Genomic DNA, 16,475 nt, shown 5'->3' on the forward strand with positions numbered 1-16,475 from the left:
GTGAGAAATCAAAGAAGAGCAGCTCTAAGCCCAAGGAACGCGCGGTGGTAGCCACCCCATCGCAACCTTCTAGCTCTGCGTCTGAGGACGCGGTGGAGATTCTGGCGTCCGCTGAGGACCTCGATCTCGCCGGTCCCTCAGACGCCGTGAATAGCAATAGCACTAGCACGGGTGCTCAATCGGAGGCAGCAGGTGACCCAGCGGCGTAATCTGCCGTCCCAGTCCCGGCACGCCTTTCTCAGCCATGGACAAAACCATCCTCCAGTGGAACTGCAGCGGTTTCTTCCACCATCTAGCTGAGCTCCGCCAACTTATCAGCCTTCACCCTTTCCTCTGCATTGCTCTGCAGGAAACTTGGTTTCCAGCAATGCGCACCCCCGCCCTTCGTGGCTATCGGGGTTATTATAAGAACCGAGCAGCTTATGAAAGGGTGTCTGGTGGCGTCTGCATCTATGTCCTTAACTCACTTCACAGCGAGTCTGTCCCTCTCCAAACAGCTTTAGAGGCTGTCGCTGTTCGGGTGTGGACGCCACAGGCTGTTACCGTCTGCAGTCTTTACCTTCCACCGGATGGTGATGTCGCGCAGCATGTCCTGGCTGCGCTGATAGCCCAATTGCCGCCACCTTTTTTATTACTGGGCGACTTTAACGCCCATAACCCTCTGTGGGGTGGGTCAGTGGCAACAGGTCGAGGCGCCACCGTTGAGCATTTATTGTCGCAGCTCGATCTCTCGATTTTGAATGATGGTGCCTCCACACACTTCAGTGTGGCGCATGGCACCTACTCCGCCATTGACCTTTCAATCTGTAGCCCTAGCCTCTTACCATCTGTCCACTGGAGTGTGCATGACGACCTGTGTGGTAGTGACCACTTTCCGATTTTTCTGTCACTACCACAGCGTCACTCTTCTGGGCGCCCTAGCAGATGGGCTATGAATAAGGCTGACTGGGACTTGTTCTCCTCCACTGCCGCTATTGAGCCTCTCTCAACTGATGCCATTGATGTGGTGGTTACATCGGTCACCGCCGGCATCGTCACTGCCGCCGAGTCTGCCATTCCCCGTTCTTCTGGGTCCCCTCGGCGGAGGGCTGTGCCTTGGTGGTCGCCTGAGATCGCTGAAGCGATTAAGGATCGCCGGCGGGCACTCCAGCGTCACAAGCGACATCCCTCCATGGACCACCTTATCGCCTTTAAACGGCTGCGTGCGCGGGCCCGCCTCCTTATCCGCCAAGGCAAGAAGGAGTGCTGGGAGCGGTATGTGTCCACCATTGGACTCCATGTCACTCCATCGCAGGTCTGGGCCAAGATTCGACGGGTCTTCGGCTATCGGACACCTGCCAGCGTCCCTGCGCTCTCACTGAATGGAGCAGTTTGTACTGACTCCGACGTCATTGCAAACCGCTTAGCAGAGCATTTTGCTATGAGTTCCGCTTCTGCGAATTACCCCCAGGCCTTCCGCTCCATTAAAGAGCGGATGGAACGTCGGAGCCTTTCTTTTCGCACCAACGCTTCTGAACCCTACAACGCTCCATTCAGTGAGTGGGAATTTCGGAGTGCCCTTGCCGCTTGCCCTGATACCGCTCCCGGGCCAGATCGCATCCACTGTCAGATGCTGAAACACCTTTCAGTGGACTGCAAGCGACGCCTCCTCGACCTTTACAACCGTCTCTGGGTCGAGGGTGAGTTTCCATCACAATGGCGGGAAAGTATTGTCATCCCCATTTTGAAACCTGGAAAGAACCCTCTGGAGGTGGACAGCTACCGCCCCATTAGCCTCACCAACGTTCTTTGTAAGCTTCTCGAACGGATGGTGAGCCGGTGCTTAAATTGGGTAATGGAGTCTCGGGGCCTTCTGGCTCCGTCTCAGGGTGGGTTCCGGAAAGGCCGCTCCGCCGCCGACAATCTGGTGAGCCTGGAGTCGGCCATCCGTACTGCCTTTGCCCGCCGTCAGCACCTGGTCGCTGTCTTTTTCGACATGCGGAAGGCGTACGATACGACATGGCGTCATCACATCCTTTCTACGCTTCATGGATGGGGTCTTCGGGGCCCTCTGCCGATCTTTATCCGCAATTTCCTGTCGTATCGTACCTTCCGCGTGCAAGTCGCAGCCTCCTATAGTTCCACCCACGTCCAGGAGAACGGTGTGCCACAGGGTTCTGTTTTAAGTGTCTGTCTGTTTTTAATAGCCATTAACGGGCTCGCTGCGGCCGTGGGAAATTCTGTCGCTGCTTCCCTGTATGCTGACGACTTCTGCCTTTATTACAGCTCTACTGGCATTGCAGCTGTTGAACGTCAGCTACAGGGCGCTATCCGTACGGCGCAGTCTTGGGCTGTAGCGCATGGGTTTCAGTTTTCGGCAGCCAAGACCCGCGTTATGCATTTCTGCCGGCGCCGAACAGTCCATCCTGAGCCGCGGCTTTATCTTGCTGACGAACTCCTTGCTGTGGTGGAGACCCACAGGTTTTTGGGGGTGGTTTTCGATGCCCGGTTGACTTGGCTGCCTCATATCCGGCAGCTTAAACAGACGTGTTGGCGGCATCTAAACGCTCTGAGATGCTTGAGCCACACCCGCTGGGGCGCCGACCGCTCTACCCTGTTGCGGCTCTACCAGGCGTTAATCCAGTCCCGTCTGGATTATGGGAGCCTGGCTTATGGCTCAGCATCCCCATCTGCGTTACGGGTGCTGGACCCAATTCTCCACAGCGGGATACGCCTTGCCACTGGTGCTTTCCGCACCAGCCCTGTGGACAGTGTGCTAGTGGAGGCAGGTGTACCCCCACTGCGGTTCCGGCGCCAACGTTTGCTGGCCACTTATGCTGCCCATGTTCTAAGCTTGCCCGGGCATCCAAATTATCGTGTCCTGTTCCCGCAGTCAGTCGTCCATCTGCCAGACCGTCGGCCCCGGTCGGGTTGTCCGATCGCCGTACGCGTCAAGGAGCTTCTCTGTGGGCTTGGGTTTTTCCCTGCTCCACCTCCTTTCCGGGCGCCTCTGCGTACACCCCCGTGGTGTGTTCCTCGCCCTTGCCTTCGGCTCGACTTGGCACAGGGCTCGAAGGACTCGGTCCCTCCAGAGGCCTTCCGCCGCCGCTTTTATTCCATCCTGGCCACGTATCAGGGCTCTGGAATTGTTTACACCGACGGTTCGATGGTTGCTGGTCGTGTCGGGTATGCGCTAACTCTAGGGGACCATTCCGAACAACGGTCCTTGGCGGCTGGCTGCAGCGTTTACACTGCTGAGCTAGTCGCCATCTTTAGAGCCCTAGAGTATATCCGCTCCTGCTCAGGTGAGTCCTTCGTTATCTGTAGCGATTCCCTGAGCGGTTTACGAGCTCTCGACCAGTGTTTTCCTCGTTCTCGTCTGGTGATGGCTATCCATGAGTCCCTGCATACTCTTGCGCGTTGCGGCCGCTCTGTGGTCTTTGTGTGGACCCCCGGTCATGTCGGTATCCCGGGCAATGAACATGTTGACCGCCTGGCGAAAGAGGCCACGAATAAACCATCTCTGGATGTTGGCCTCCCAGAGGCTGATTTGCGGGCAGTCCTCCGCCGAAAAGTTTTTGCGCTTTGGGACGCTGAATGGCGCGATCGGATTACACCCAATAAACTCCGTGCCATTAAGGAGACGACGACTGTGTGGCGGTCCTCCATGCGAGCCAACCGCAGGGACTCAGTCGTCCTTTGTCGGCTCCGCATTGGCCACTCCCGGCTAACACAGGTATTTACCTGGAAATGGGGATTGGTGTAGGTGCTTTAGCATATTCCTCCCAGTTGGATCTATTATCAGGCTGTAATCCCAAGAATTTAACACTGTCCACTTTCTCTATATGTTTATCATATTTTAGGCATATAGTGGTGGGAAACTTCTTAAAAGCTCTGAACTACATGTAGTATGTCTTTCCAAAGTTCAGTGACAAAGAATTGGCTAGCAACCATCACCTGATCTTTTGAAGATTACACTTGATTTGCTATTTATTTCAATGTTTGTATTGTCTGCAAACAAAGCAAACTTGCCATCTTGTAATGTTTTGATGAAAGGTCATTGACAAACAAGAAAAACTAAGGATATTAAGATCTTGTGAGACACCACATGTAATTAGTTCTCAGATTAATGATGCCTTGTAACTTAATACATGTCTATTTCCTAACCACACTCTGTTTCCTGTCAGGTACAGGATTTAAACCATTTTGCAGCATTTGCTGTTGATGCACCACAATAATTAATTTATTTAAAAGGCTATTGTGATTTACAGTGTCAGATGCCTTCAACAGATTACAAAATATACCAGTAGCCTGTAATTCATTGTTTGATGAGTGAAGTACTTTTTCACTGTGTGTGTAGATATCCTTCTAGTGTTAGAACCCTTTAGAAATCTTGTGGGATGAATTTCCTTGAGACAGAGAAGTTACTGTCCACGCATCAGCACGGCTTTAGAAAGCATCACTCCTGTGAAACGCAACTCGCCATTTTTTCACATGATATCTTGCGAACCATGGATGAAGAGTATCAGACGGATGCCATATTCCTTGACTTCCGGAAAGCGTTTGACTCGGTGCCCCACTGCAGACTCCTAACTAAGGTACGAGCATATGGGGTTGGTTCCCAAGTATGTGAGTGGCTCGAAGACTTATTAAGTAATAGAACCCAGTATGTTGTCCTCGATGGTGAGTGTTCATCGGAGGTGAGGGTATCATGTGGAGTGCCCCAGGGAAGTGTGGTAGGTCCGCTGTAGTTTTCTATCTACATAAATGATCTTTTGGGTAGGGTGGATAGCAATGTGCGGCTGTTTGCTGGTGATCTGTGGTGTAGGAGGATACAAGATGACTTGGACAGGATTTGTGATTGGTGTAAGGAATGGCAGCTAACTCTAAATATAGATAAATGTCAATTAATGCAGATGAATAGGAAAAAGAATCCTATAATGTTAGAATACTCCATTAGTAGTGTAGTGCTTGACACAGTCACGTCGATTAAATATTTGGGCGTAACATTGCAGAGCGATATGAAGTGGGACAAGCATGTAATTGCAGTTGTGGGGGAAGGCGGATAGTCGTCTTCGGTTCATTGGTAGTATTTTGGGAAGATGTGGTTCATCTGTAAAGGAGACCGCTTGTAAAACACTAATATGACCTTTTCTTGAGTACTGCTCGAGCATTTGGGATCCCTATCAGGTCAGATTGAGGGAGGACATAGAAGCAGTTCAGAGGTGGGCTGCTAGATTTGTTACTGGTAGGTTTGATCATTACGCGAGTGTTGCGGAAATGCTTCAGGAACTCAGGTGGGAGTCTCTGGAGGAAAGGAGGCATTCTTTTCATGAATCGCTACTGAGGAAATTTAGAGAACCAGCAATTGATGCTGACTGCAGTACAGTTTTACTGCCGCTAACTTACATTTCGTGGAAAGACCACAAAGATGAGATAAGAGAGATTAGGGCTCGTACAGAGGCATAGGCAGTCATTTTTCCCTCATTCTGTTTGGGAGTGGAACAGGGAGAGAAGATGATAGTTGTGGTACGAGGTACCCTCCACCACGCACCGTATGGTGGATTGCAGAGTATGTATGTAGATTAAGAAATCCAAAGTGTGACTTCGACAATATATTATTTGCTGTCAGGTGGTTAAGAAGCTGATTGTATGTTACCATTTCTAAAATTTTGCGAATGCTGCCTGACATGAAAGTAAACTGAAGTTTATTGGTATTCCTCTCTTTTCTTCTTGGTTGTGGATTTCTGGACAGGTCTTACGAACAAAATCATGTTAGAAAGTCAAGTGGCACCTCAGACCCTGAGATGATGTTCCTTGTGATAAGTACTGGTGCTTATCAGGATAAAAAATTTAAAACATGTGTGTTCATGATGGTCCTTATGAAATTAATGAAATATACAGTTTATACATTAATAAGACCTCACATTGTATGGAAACTGCTTTCCTCCAAATGTAACTCAGTTTAGACCGATTTCTACAAACAGTACTGGATTACTCAATAAATGAAATGTCTTATAACTTCAGAGGAACCCATACTTACCAGCCAGGAACAGTTCTGCAAATGACATATTGTCAAAGTTGGGTTCTATAAAGATTTTTGATGTTCAGGAGGCTGTTTACGCTTGCAGTGAGTGTATATTTAATTTGGTAGTTAATAAATATTCTAAGATTCATCAAGGAAATTTGACTGTGTATGTCGCAACCCTGTTTTAAGTAAATGAGACTATTTAGGTGTGACAAATTCTTTGAAATGATTAAATTCACCTCTCAACAAGGAAACAAAAGGTGTAATGAGGGCGAGTTGTGTGGCAAATTATTGGTATTCATGAAACAAACCAATTACATGTAGTATCCACAAGGTTCTATACTGGGGTCTTTACTTTTCCTTGTGTATATTTAACAACCTGACATCTGCAATGTCATCTGATGCCAGGTTTGTCTTGTTTTGAAGATAATATAGACATTGCGGTTTGTATTAAATAAAGTATAGTTGTAGAAAGAACTAGTAATTAATTTTCATATAAATTAATAATTATTTTTTAGTCAGTTTGTTGTTGTTACACACCTAAAAACTCACTACATGCAATTCAGAACACTCAAGATGTTTTCACCCAGCATATGCACAAAATGAGGAATTGCATACAGAAGAGGTCGAGAATGGTGAATTATTGTGGTTGCATGTTCATAGATTTTGTAAGCACAAGAATAGTACAGAATTCATGAAATGTCAAAGCAAATAATATGGACTGAATGTTGGCAGACATAGGTGATAGATACTGAAACACAAAGGATGACATAATTTGCTTACTGTCATTTAATTATGCCATGTGGTATAAAATTTTGTCGTTACCCACCAGACCAAACCAAAGTTTTAAGCCCAGATGTTCAAAGTGTGTGTCATGGTATGAATCAAAGAACATTCTGTGGAAGCCTGTTTAATGAACTGGGTGTGCTTAACTTACTACTGCTTCTCAGTACATTTATTATTTAATGAAATTTGTCTTTTAAAATAAACTACTCACTTCACAGATAGATACTATAGATAAAAACAACCTAAATAAAGACAAAAACCTCTTTCTTTTGTCGATAAAGGTGTCACCTACTTGGGAACACCAGTTTTCAATTATTTGTTAGCAACTGTAAGAAATTTAGGTCACTGTTAAAGCCCAATTCCAAGATAAGCTAAATGATTTGTTTGTGGCAACTCCTCCAGTGACAATTTTCTTAGCAAAACCAATTGGGGCATATGTTACTTGTATCACAAAGCATGAGTTACATGTAATACCTGACTCCAGTTTCATCATCAAAGTAGTGAGATCTGTGTAAGCATCCATTAATCCATCCATCCATCCATCCATCCATGGTCTTATTTAATAATTTTTGGCCACAATGGCTTAGGAATTATGACATTTTAATATTAATTTGTAAATTTTAGTTACAATTCATCAGGTTCAGTGGAACAGTGTGAGCCAAGGCCATTTTGTAATTGAACAAGTCATTAAATAAGTCACAGAAAGGTGATAAGAAAATTTAAAATGCTCTACAAAAGAATATAAGAACTAAAAGAAACAGTAATATGGGACTCCGAAGTACTGTGGGGTAACTCCTGTACAGAGGGAAAACATTTTTATTTCACATGTTACAGTAACATTTCACTTCTGATCTGTGGATGTTTTGTAATTTTGTTTTTATCATGTTCCACCTCCCGAAGGACCTACTCTCTGTGGGTCTGTGGAACAAACGGAGTACATTATCTACTCTAATAACTACCAGCAGTGAAGTGCTTAAAAAAGCATGAGTAGAAACAAAACTTACAAACTCTTCACCCTGTTGAGTTCCAAAACTAGCCAAATCTTATTTAGTGCCGTAATTGTCTCACAATGGCATATTACAACTCGGTGTAGTACACAACCAGAGCTCATTAAATCCACCTCTTCACACATTTCGAAGCAGTTATATTGTTCATTGAGTATTTAAAAGTAATTGCAAGTAGACTGACTTTTATCTTATGTGTACAGCATAAGTAACTGTAAGCCTGTTCTTCAAAAACTCTGCACTGATACCATCTTTTTCCAAATCTTTACAAGTAAAATCTTTTACATTACACTGATAAGCCAGAACATTATGACAACCTACCTAATAGTTGGTAAGCCTACCTTTGGCATGTCTAACAGTGGCAACACGTCATGGCATGGAAGCAGTGAGACCTTGGTAGGTCACTGGAGGAAGGTGGCACCATATCTACACAAAAACGCGCGCGCACACGTGCGCACGTGTAACAAATTCTTGTGAATTCTGAAATTCTGGGAAGGGGGGGGGGGGGGGTAATTAGCTCTGACGCCATGTTCAGTCACATCTCAGATGTGTTTAGTCAGGTTCAGATCTGGAGTTTGGGGGGGGGGGGGCGGCATCACATCAATTGGAACTTGCCAGTGTGTACCATAAAGCACTCCATCAACTCCTGGCCTTGTGACATGATGCTTTATCTTGTTAAAGAATGCCACTGCCGTTGGGGAACAGGATCATCACAAAGGGGTGTATGTGGTATGCCACCAGTGTACAATACTCCTTGGCCATCATGGTGCCTTACACGAGCTCCACTGGACCCATAGATGTCCACATGAATGTTCCCCAGAGCATAATGGAGCTGCCGCCATCTTGTCTCCATCCTGCGGTACGGGTGTCAAGGAGTTGTTCCCCTGGCAGACGACGGATTTGCGCAGTCCCATTGGCACGATGAGGAGGGTATTCGTATTACATCAGACCATGGAATGCTATCCACTGTGTCAGTGTCCAACGCCGATGGTCATGTGCCCATTTCAGTCATAGTTGCCATTAACAGCGGCACATGCATTGGTCGTTGACTGTGGAGGCCATTCGTCAGAAGTGTTTGGTGCACTGTATGCTTAGACACACTCGTACTCTGCCCAGTATTAAAGTCTGAGGTTAGTTCCACCACAGTTCGCCACCTGTCCTGTTCTACCAGTCTGCCCAGCCTATGATGACCAACCTCTGTAATGAGTTGTGGCCGCCCAACCCCATGACGTCTGGATGTGGTTTCACCTTGGTTTCGCCATGCGTTGAAGACACTTGCCACAGCACTTCTTGGACACCTGTAAAATCTGTCATTGGTCAAACTTGGATATATTTTGCAGCTTTTCCATTCTACACTCGGACAGAAAGCTCACTGATATTACATGCAACGTGCGCGCGGCCGCGCGCGCGTGTGTGTGTGTGTGTGTGTGTGTGTGTGTGTGTGTGTGTGTGTGTGTGTGTGAGGGGGGGGGGGAGAGAGAGAGAGAGAGAGAGAGAGAGAGAGAGAGAGAGAGAGAGAGAGACACTAGCAATCATTTTTTGCCAGATAACACTGCTATTGCCTGGTCTGGTTTATATCGGTAATAGTTTGGCGATCATAATGTTCTGGCTGATCAGTGTAAATATTACATAAAGAAATCTGTGTCTTATTAGTTTGGCTCTTTTGAACTCAGTTTTGGCGCTGTTATAAGTAGCATAACACAGTTTGAAAGTAATTGGAAGTGAGGTTCGCAATTGTTTGCTCCTTCCATAAAATTTGGGTGAACAGAGTTTGAGAGTATTGTAATTCACTTTCATTGATGAGAACACACTCAACCATCTAACTGTTGTTGTACTCTGTTGGCTCATTAGTCACACAATTTATCACATGAAGTGCAGCAGAATGTGTGACTGTTGTAAAGGTATAATGCAAAGTTTGTTTTTGTTGTAGGTTAACTGTAAAGAATAGAAACACTCTGCCCATTGTATAGTTGAGAGAAACTCAGGTCTATCATTACCCAGCAAAAATATTGTATGTTGAATTATATGCTGTACAGTTGGTCTTTTATTACGTAAATCAGTTGCTACAATATGTATGAATAATTTTTGTATGGAACATCATCTGTAGGGGAAAATTTTGAAGTACCTAGTTAGTTGAAAGTGGATAATATGTTTTGTTCATTTCTCCAACCGCCATTTTGGAATCATCCTGTGTAGATAGTCTGTACCTTTCATGAGAAACTGAATTTGTGTGTGTTAATTATTTGACAGAAGGACTTGTTAATGTTTCTTGCAGAGATTTGTGTGAATACTGGCGCCATCTACAACTTTATTGTGTTTCATTAAGTTGCTTACTGCCTACAAACTCTGTAGACACAAAAAATACTTGTAGAAAATGTGTGGTAAATGATTTGTTGTATAGGAACAGCGTGACACATGCATTGTATATGATTTTGTACGCAGGTGCTGTTGCAAGTCTATTGAGGGCCATTGAAATTTACACTGATATGGGACGATTTACAATGGCTGCAAAACACCATCAGTCAATTGCAGAATTGTATGAAACAGAAAACGTTGACCTGGAACGTGCTGTACAACACTATGAACAAGCTGCAGACTATTTCAAAGGAGAAGAAAGTAACTCTTCAGCCAACAAATGCCTCTTGAAAGTTGCTCATTATGCAGCACAGTTAGAAGATTATGAAAAAGCAATTAAAATATATGAACAGGTAATACTTGACACCCGCTGCCAATGTATTATATACTCCCTCTTCTATCCATCCATCTATCTATCTATCTATCTATCTATCTATCTGTCTGTCTTTGTATCTTTGTGTTCCTGTGTCTTCAGTAGTTCACATCATCAATCACCAGGGGAAATCTGATGTTTAGAAATATCCAGTTTCAACTTAGACTGCCACTGAAGTGGAATAATCAATTTTAAAAGCATAGTGTTTCTCATACTGAAAATACTAAATTTTACATAAGTTATTTAATTTAAGAATAGTAACCGCATGCGTATGTGCACGTGCGCACTTGTAAGTGTAAAGTTTAATAATCAGACATTAATTTAAAGTACCAAAATAAGCCATTCATAAACTTCCTGTTAAATTCTTGGGAATGTATTTAATTTTTTTTATGACAACTGTGGGAAAGTAAAGCAGATTACACATGAAATACAAAATTTAGCTATCAATGAGCCGAAAGATGCTGCTGGATATGTAAAGAATATTTACTGATTTGCAGTTTGCAATTTGTATTTCAATTTTTCACAGTTCTAACTTCCAGCAAAATGTTAGTCATCCTAATCAGTGCTGTCACACCAGACAGTCATTTCATTTGTGTGTTGCATAAATGAACATAATGGACTTCTTCATAATTTGTGACTACAAGTTTTCATTCTGTGAGCATATTGTTGCATTTAATTTGATCCTGTTATGCATTAATATTCAGTTTATTCTGTTGTTCAAATGTGTTGGAGAAGTCTCATGCTGCTTGGTTTCTTTCCCACCACGAAGAGCCGTTTGTGATCCTTTTGTATCCTTCCATTGTTAGCTGCAAAATAGAAGTGTGCGTTAATCTGCTATCACCCACCTTTATCTGTGCTACTTGCAAAATTTGCAAAAAGCATCAGTTCCCATTCAAGAACTATTTGGCAGCTTGGAGAAGTATGAATGCTACCACATTGTCAGTACCAGTGTTATATCAGTTACTGGAACATATATATCAATGATGATAACCCATGCACATCATTCCATTGTTTCTGAATCCAAATTCCTGGAATATAGATTGTATAGTGTCAGCAGTTGTGTGAAATTGTGCATGACATGAAAAATGATTTGGCACAGATTTAGAAATGTTCGATAATTTCTTCTCCAGTCTAATTATAAGAGGAAGCAGAGCAAAGCATGTCATAATTGAAAATAACTCATACAGGTTTTTAAAAATATGATGTTAGTTGAAAAGGGAGTAAATGTACAGTGTAACTTGCTGTGATCAAGTACTGAGTGGTTATAATTAAACTTTCCCTATTTAACATGTTATAACTTGGAAAGTACTTACCGTAAGAGTACCAAACTTTGTAGCATTTATGTCCAGAGTATAGGGTGCATGATTTCCATGCATTCTAGCCCCACTCCATCCAGTTCCAATTGTGGCCACCGGGTGCGTGATCAGTCATCGTGATTCATGGTCTCACACACCTGACCAGTCGCTGTGCACTTGTTGACTTGTCAACATGAACTTGGACAAAAGGAACAGGGCATTATTGGTAAAGCTCTATTACTAAAACAACAGTAATGCTGCAGCTGCACTTCGAGAATCTCGTCAACTGAAGGGCTTACGGAAGGGTCCTCTTTCTCCACCTGCTGTGCGGAGCATTATGAAGCAGTTTGAATCAAATGGAGAACTGGGTGTCGCTCCAGGAAGAGGCGGATGACAAGTTGCACCACAGATGATGATGAAATCGCTGTTGCTATGGTGGACAATGCTACATGCAATTTCCAATTGTCAGGCAGTGTGGTCGCTGTTTCATGACAGTTGAACATCCCTTGGTCCCCTGCACGGAAGGTGCTTCGAACCATTCTTAAATGGTATCCGAACAAGACCCATATTGTACAGCAGCTTGCACCCCAGGGCACATGACAACATGTTGACTTCTCTGTCCTCTTTCTCACAAGGATTGAAGTTGACAAAGGCTGGCCCTGGATCATTTTATGGACAGACAAAGCTCTTTTTTTCTCCGAGGGGTGAGGTGAACACACAGAATTGCTGAGCATAGAGATCTTCACCACCAGTCACTGTGCATAAAGTTCTTCTGCATGGTGAATGTGGCACTGTATGATGTGGCTTCATGGTTAAATTCATCATTGGCCCACTCTTTTTGGCACTCAAGGACCAAAGAAGTGCAGTGTGACTGGTCATTGTTACTGTGATACGTTTCTCCAGCATGTCATACCCATCCTACAGGAGAGAGAAGAATTGAACTCAACATTTTTCATGCAAGACGGCACTTTACCGCACATCGCTTGTGAAGTTCACCCTTTTCTATGAAACACGTTTGGAAACATCAAATTATCAGCCAATCAAGTCCAAATGCTTGGTTGGCAGGGTCACCTGATCCCACTCCCTGTGGTTTTTGGTTGTGGGGCTACATGAAGGACAGGGTTTACCAGGGAAACATTCACACATGTGCTGATCTGAAGTGCAGCAGATCAAGAGACCTACAGACATGCTTCATTCTGATGTGAAGAATTCAATTGTGCTCTTTCAGACTCTTGGACGCTGATGGGCACCATATTAGCACCTTTTGGAGCAGTAATGGTGCCTGTATGTAATGGTATGATGCACTATAGCAGTACATTAAAAATGTTTCAGTTGAATTGGTTCTGCATTATTTCTCTTTCCCGTGTCCTTGATATTAATGCTACCAAGTTTGGTACTCATACGGTAATTAATTTCAGTGTTATAATTTGTTAAGTAGGAAAAATTATATTGTAACTACCCTGTACTACCCCATGTTTCAACCATATTTTGATTTAATTATCTCTATGGCCTCAACATGGTGAGAATAGTTGCCGTTTCGCTAGTTGAAAAAGCAAACTAATATAAGAGTATTCAATCAGTGGGGTATCATAAAATTGGTGCTATGTGAGTTTTTGTTCCTGTATTTGTTGCTGTACATATCCTTAAGTTTTATTTTGTGCATGTGGATTGTTTTGTATGTTTCTGTATAGGTTGCAGCCACATCACTCGATAGTTCACTGCTGAAATACAGTGCAAAAGAATACTTTTTCCGTGCTGCACTTTGTCATCTCTGTGTTGATGTGCTCAATGCACAGCATGCTTTGGAACGTTACCAGTCTATGTATCCAGGCTTCCAGGATTCTAGGGAATATAAACTTATCAAGGTAGGCACCCCAGATTAATCTTTATAATAAAAGTATGAAAACTTTTTCTGTTTAAAAAAAATACTTAACGTGTTGGCAATATTTTTAGTATAATGCTGTCTTATGCATTCTTTAAGTATTCTTTGTGCTTCCTTTGGGCTTTACACGAAGTATTCGTAAGGAATATTTAGTATAATCTTTTTTACAAGAATTTTCACCATTGAAATTCATTTTATGTATCAGTGACACCCTTTCGCAGACTCATTAGTTGTGAGTTTGTCCAACACACTTCCCTCATTTAATTCTATATGGTCTGTCTGACATGAATAAATCAGGCTGAACAAAAGCAAAGTTTGCTTCCATACTGAATGAACTCTTCACATTTCAGTAGTGAACACTTAATAGACACTCTGCATACTAATTTAGCTCCCCACGGTACGTGTCACATAGCTAGAACACGAGACTGCCAGTTATCAAAAATTTGCAGTCAGTCTTAGAACCTCTTATTGAATCACACTTGAAAACCCAGAACTTTATATTGGACATTAACATAATTTAGTTTTTATAAGCTGAAATAGCTATTTACATATGTAATTTCTGTAGGTTTTCCTGTGTTTCACAGTTCCTTTTGTAACACAATTGTGTGAATAAAAAATCTCTAAATGGGTGATTGTTGGTGATACTATGGGATACATCATCTAAGTTGATGTCTAAGAGTGGTACTAAAAAAAAATCTTATAAGTAATCTTCACAATTCACCTTCTCTAATTGAGTGGTGCTGGAGGAGTGTAGAAATAAGTTTTCTCAATTATTGTTAACATTTTGAGTCTAATTGCCAACAGCCTTGCCACAGTGGTAACACTGGTTCCTGTCAGATCAACGAAGTTAGGTGCTTTCAGGTTTGCCCAGCACTTGGATGGGTGACCATCCGGTCTGTCTAGCGCTGTTGGCAAGCAGGGTACATTCAGCCATTGTGAGGCAAACTGAGGAGCTGGAGAAGTAGTGGGTTTGGTCTCATAAACCAACATGCAGCCAGGAGAGCGGTGTGCTGACCACATGCCCCTCCATATCTGCATCCAGTGGCGCCTGTGGGCTGAGGATGGCACGGCGTCTGGTCTGTACTGTTGGGCCTTCATGGCCTGTTCGGACAGAGCTAGTTTGTTTTTGAGTCTAATCGCTTGAAAAATTTGGGGCCCAGAAAACCAGCCATTTATGCCCTTACTTAAAATGTTACTGGTACATCTATTTTTGAGGTATATTTAAGGGTAATAATACTAAAGACAGTTGCAAGGTTTATTTTTTATCTTTTATTTTGGACCAATGGTAGATTACAAATTTTATGGTAATGATTAAACTACTGTATAACTAAACTTCAGGAAAAAAGAATAGTGTGAGGTGAGTTGTTGAGAAATTCCACACACAATTGGCTTTTGTATGGAAGAGACAGAAACATTCTAGTGTGCAGAGAAGTATGTCGCAGTCAGGGCAGCACCAGCTTCTTTCTTTCCTGCTTGATTGGCCAGCAGACTGTTCATTCTTCTGTGAACAATTCTTGCAAAACCATGTCGGATGTTACTTCATCTCAGTTGCAAGAATTTTATGAGGGAAGTGTCATCCAACCAGCTGATCGTTGCACTAGGAACAATTTCTGGAGCCATTGTTGTGCCTTTGTGGAAGAGCCCTTCACCAGGTTCTTCAGACTGTTCCCACGCATATATTTCTCCTTCCAGTGCAGAATCGTTTGATTCTTTCTCTGCAGTTTCCAGAATTTCTTATATGTTAAGTAAATCTGACATATTTGTAGCAAAATTACAGGAAGCTTAAAAGTCTAATAAATACATGAAAAATCTCACGACTCCACTAGCACGCATTGACTCCATTGTGGCAGGTGTTCTTATGTTTGCCACTGTTTCTATCAGAGGAATTCTATAAACTGTCAGCAGAGGGCAGCACCTGTCAAGGTACAGCATGTGAGATGTCAATATAATGTTCTCATACAAAGCCATTGCAGTTTTAAAACTATAGATGCCTTGCATGTCGGAAAACATTGCATTGCAAGATATACTCGGGCGTATACCTATTAACAAAGTGTTGTGGCCTGTGCTGTGCCCATACTTAGATGCCAAAGTGTTAACTAAAAGTACATCATGATGTCAGGCTATAAAAAATTCTTAAATAATGGATGCGGAGTTTTTGCTAAGAAAGGGATTGTTTTGAAAGACATCCCATTTGCATGTCAGCCATTCTTACAGACACTTTTCTTTATTTCTTTACTGTTACAGTGAACTGTGGGGAATACTACATAATTTAAATGTGTTTCTTTGCATTGTTCAGCAAAACTGTTAAATTTTGGAAGCTTGCTGTCTTCTAATAACTTCCCTGCTTCATTAAATGAATGACATGTACTTCAATGTTGGACATCTCTAAATGCTTTGTCTACACACTAACAACCCAGCTTTTATGTTTAAGAAAGTTTTAGAAATTAATTCAGCAGTTCAGGTTTCAGAGGTGTTTCATATAATGTACAAATCATTGAGCCAGGAAAAATTGTTTTTGAGTGAGAGTATTCATGACTCTGTGCCATACATTCTTGTCACTTCTTCTTTATCTTCCATGTATTATCTTAGATGCAGTAATCACATTTGGAAAATGATTCAGGAATTGTGTGTGACTTAAGCCTTGCTACTTCTGTATACAGCGTGGGCAAAATAATGCTGACCTGGAGAATATTTATAAGAAAGATATGGAATTGACCCTTGTTAGTAAACAGAACTGCCCATCCTAGATAATGGTGGAAACCGTGGATTCAAT

General features: G+C 43.0%; 1 protein-coding gene across 2 annotated transcripts in view; it reads left to right on the forward strand.

The window, feature by feature from the left end:
* LOC126185219 (alpha-soluble NSF attachment protein) overlaps nt 1-16,475 on the forward strand; it is a 69,952-nt gene that overhangs the window by 30,523 nt on the left and 22,954 nt on the right. For both annotated transcript variants that reach the window (XR_007536986.1, XM_049928099.1), the window contains exons 3-4: nt 10,240-10,505; nt 13,512-13,685. Coding sequence is in view for 1 of the 2 variants with exons in the window: in XM_049928099.1 (XP_049784056.1) it covers nt 10,240-10,505; nt 13,512-13,685 (440 nt within the window). In the remaining variant the exon portion in view is untranslated. The remainder of the gene's footprint in view (nt 1-10,239; nt 10,506-13,511; nt 13,686-16,475) is intronic.

The sequence above is a fragment of the Schistocerca cancellata genome, chromosome 4 (genome assembly GCF_023864275.1).
Source record: "Schistocerca cancellata isolate TAMUIC-IGC-003103 chromosome 4, iqSchCanc2.1, whole genome shotgun sequence".
Classification (NCBI taxonomy): Eukaryota; Metazoa; Arthropoda; class Insecta; order Orthoptera; family Acrididae; genus Schistocerca; species Schistocerca cancellata.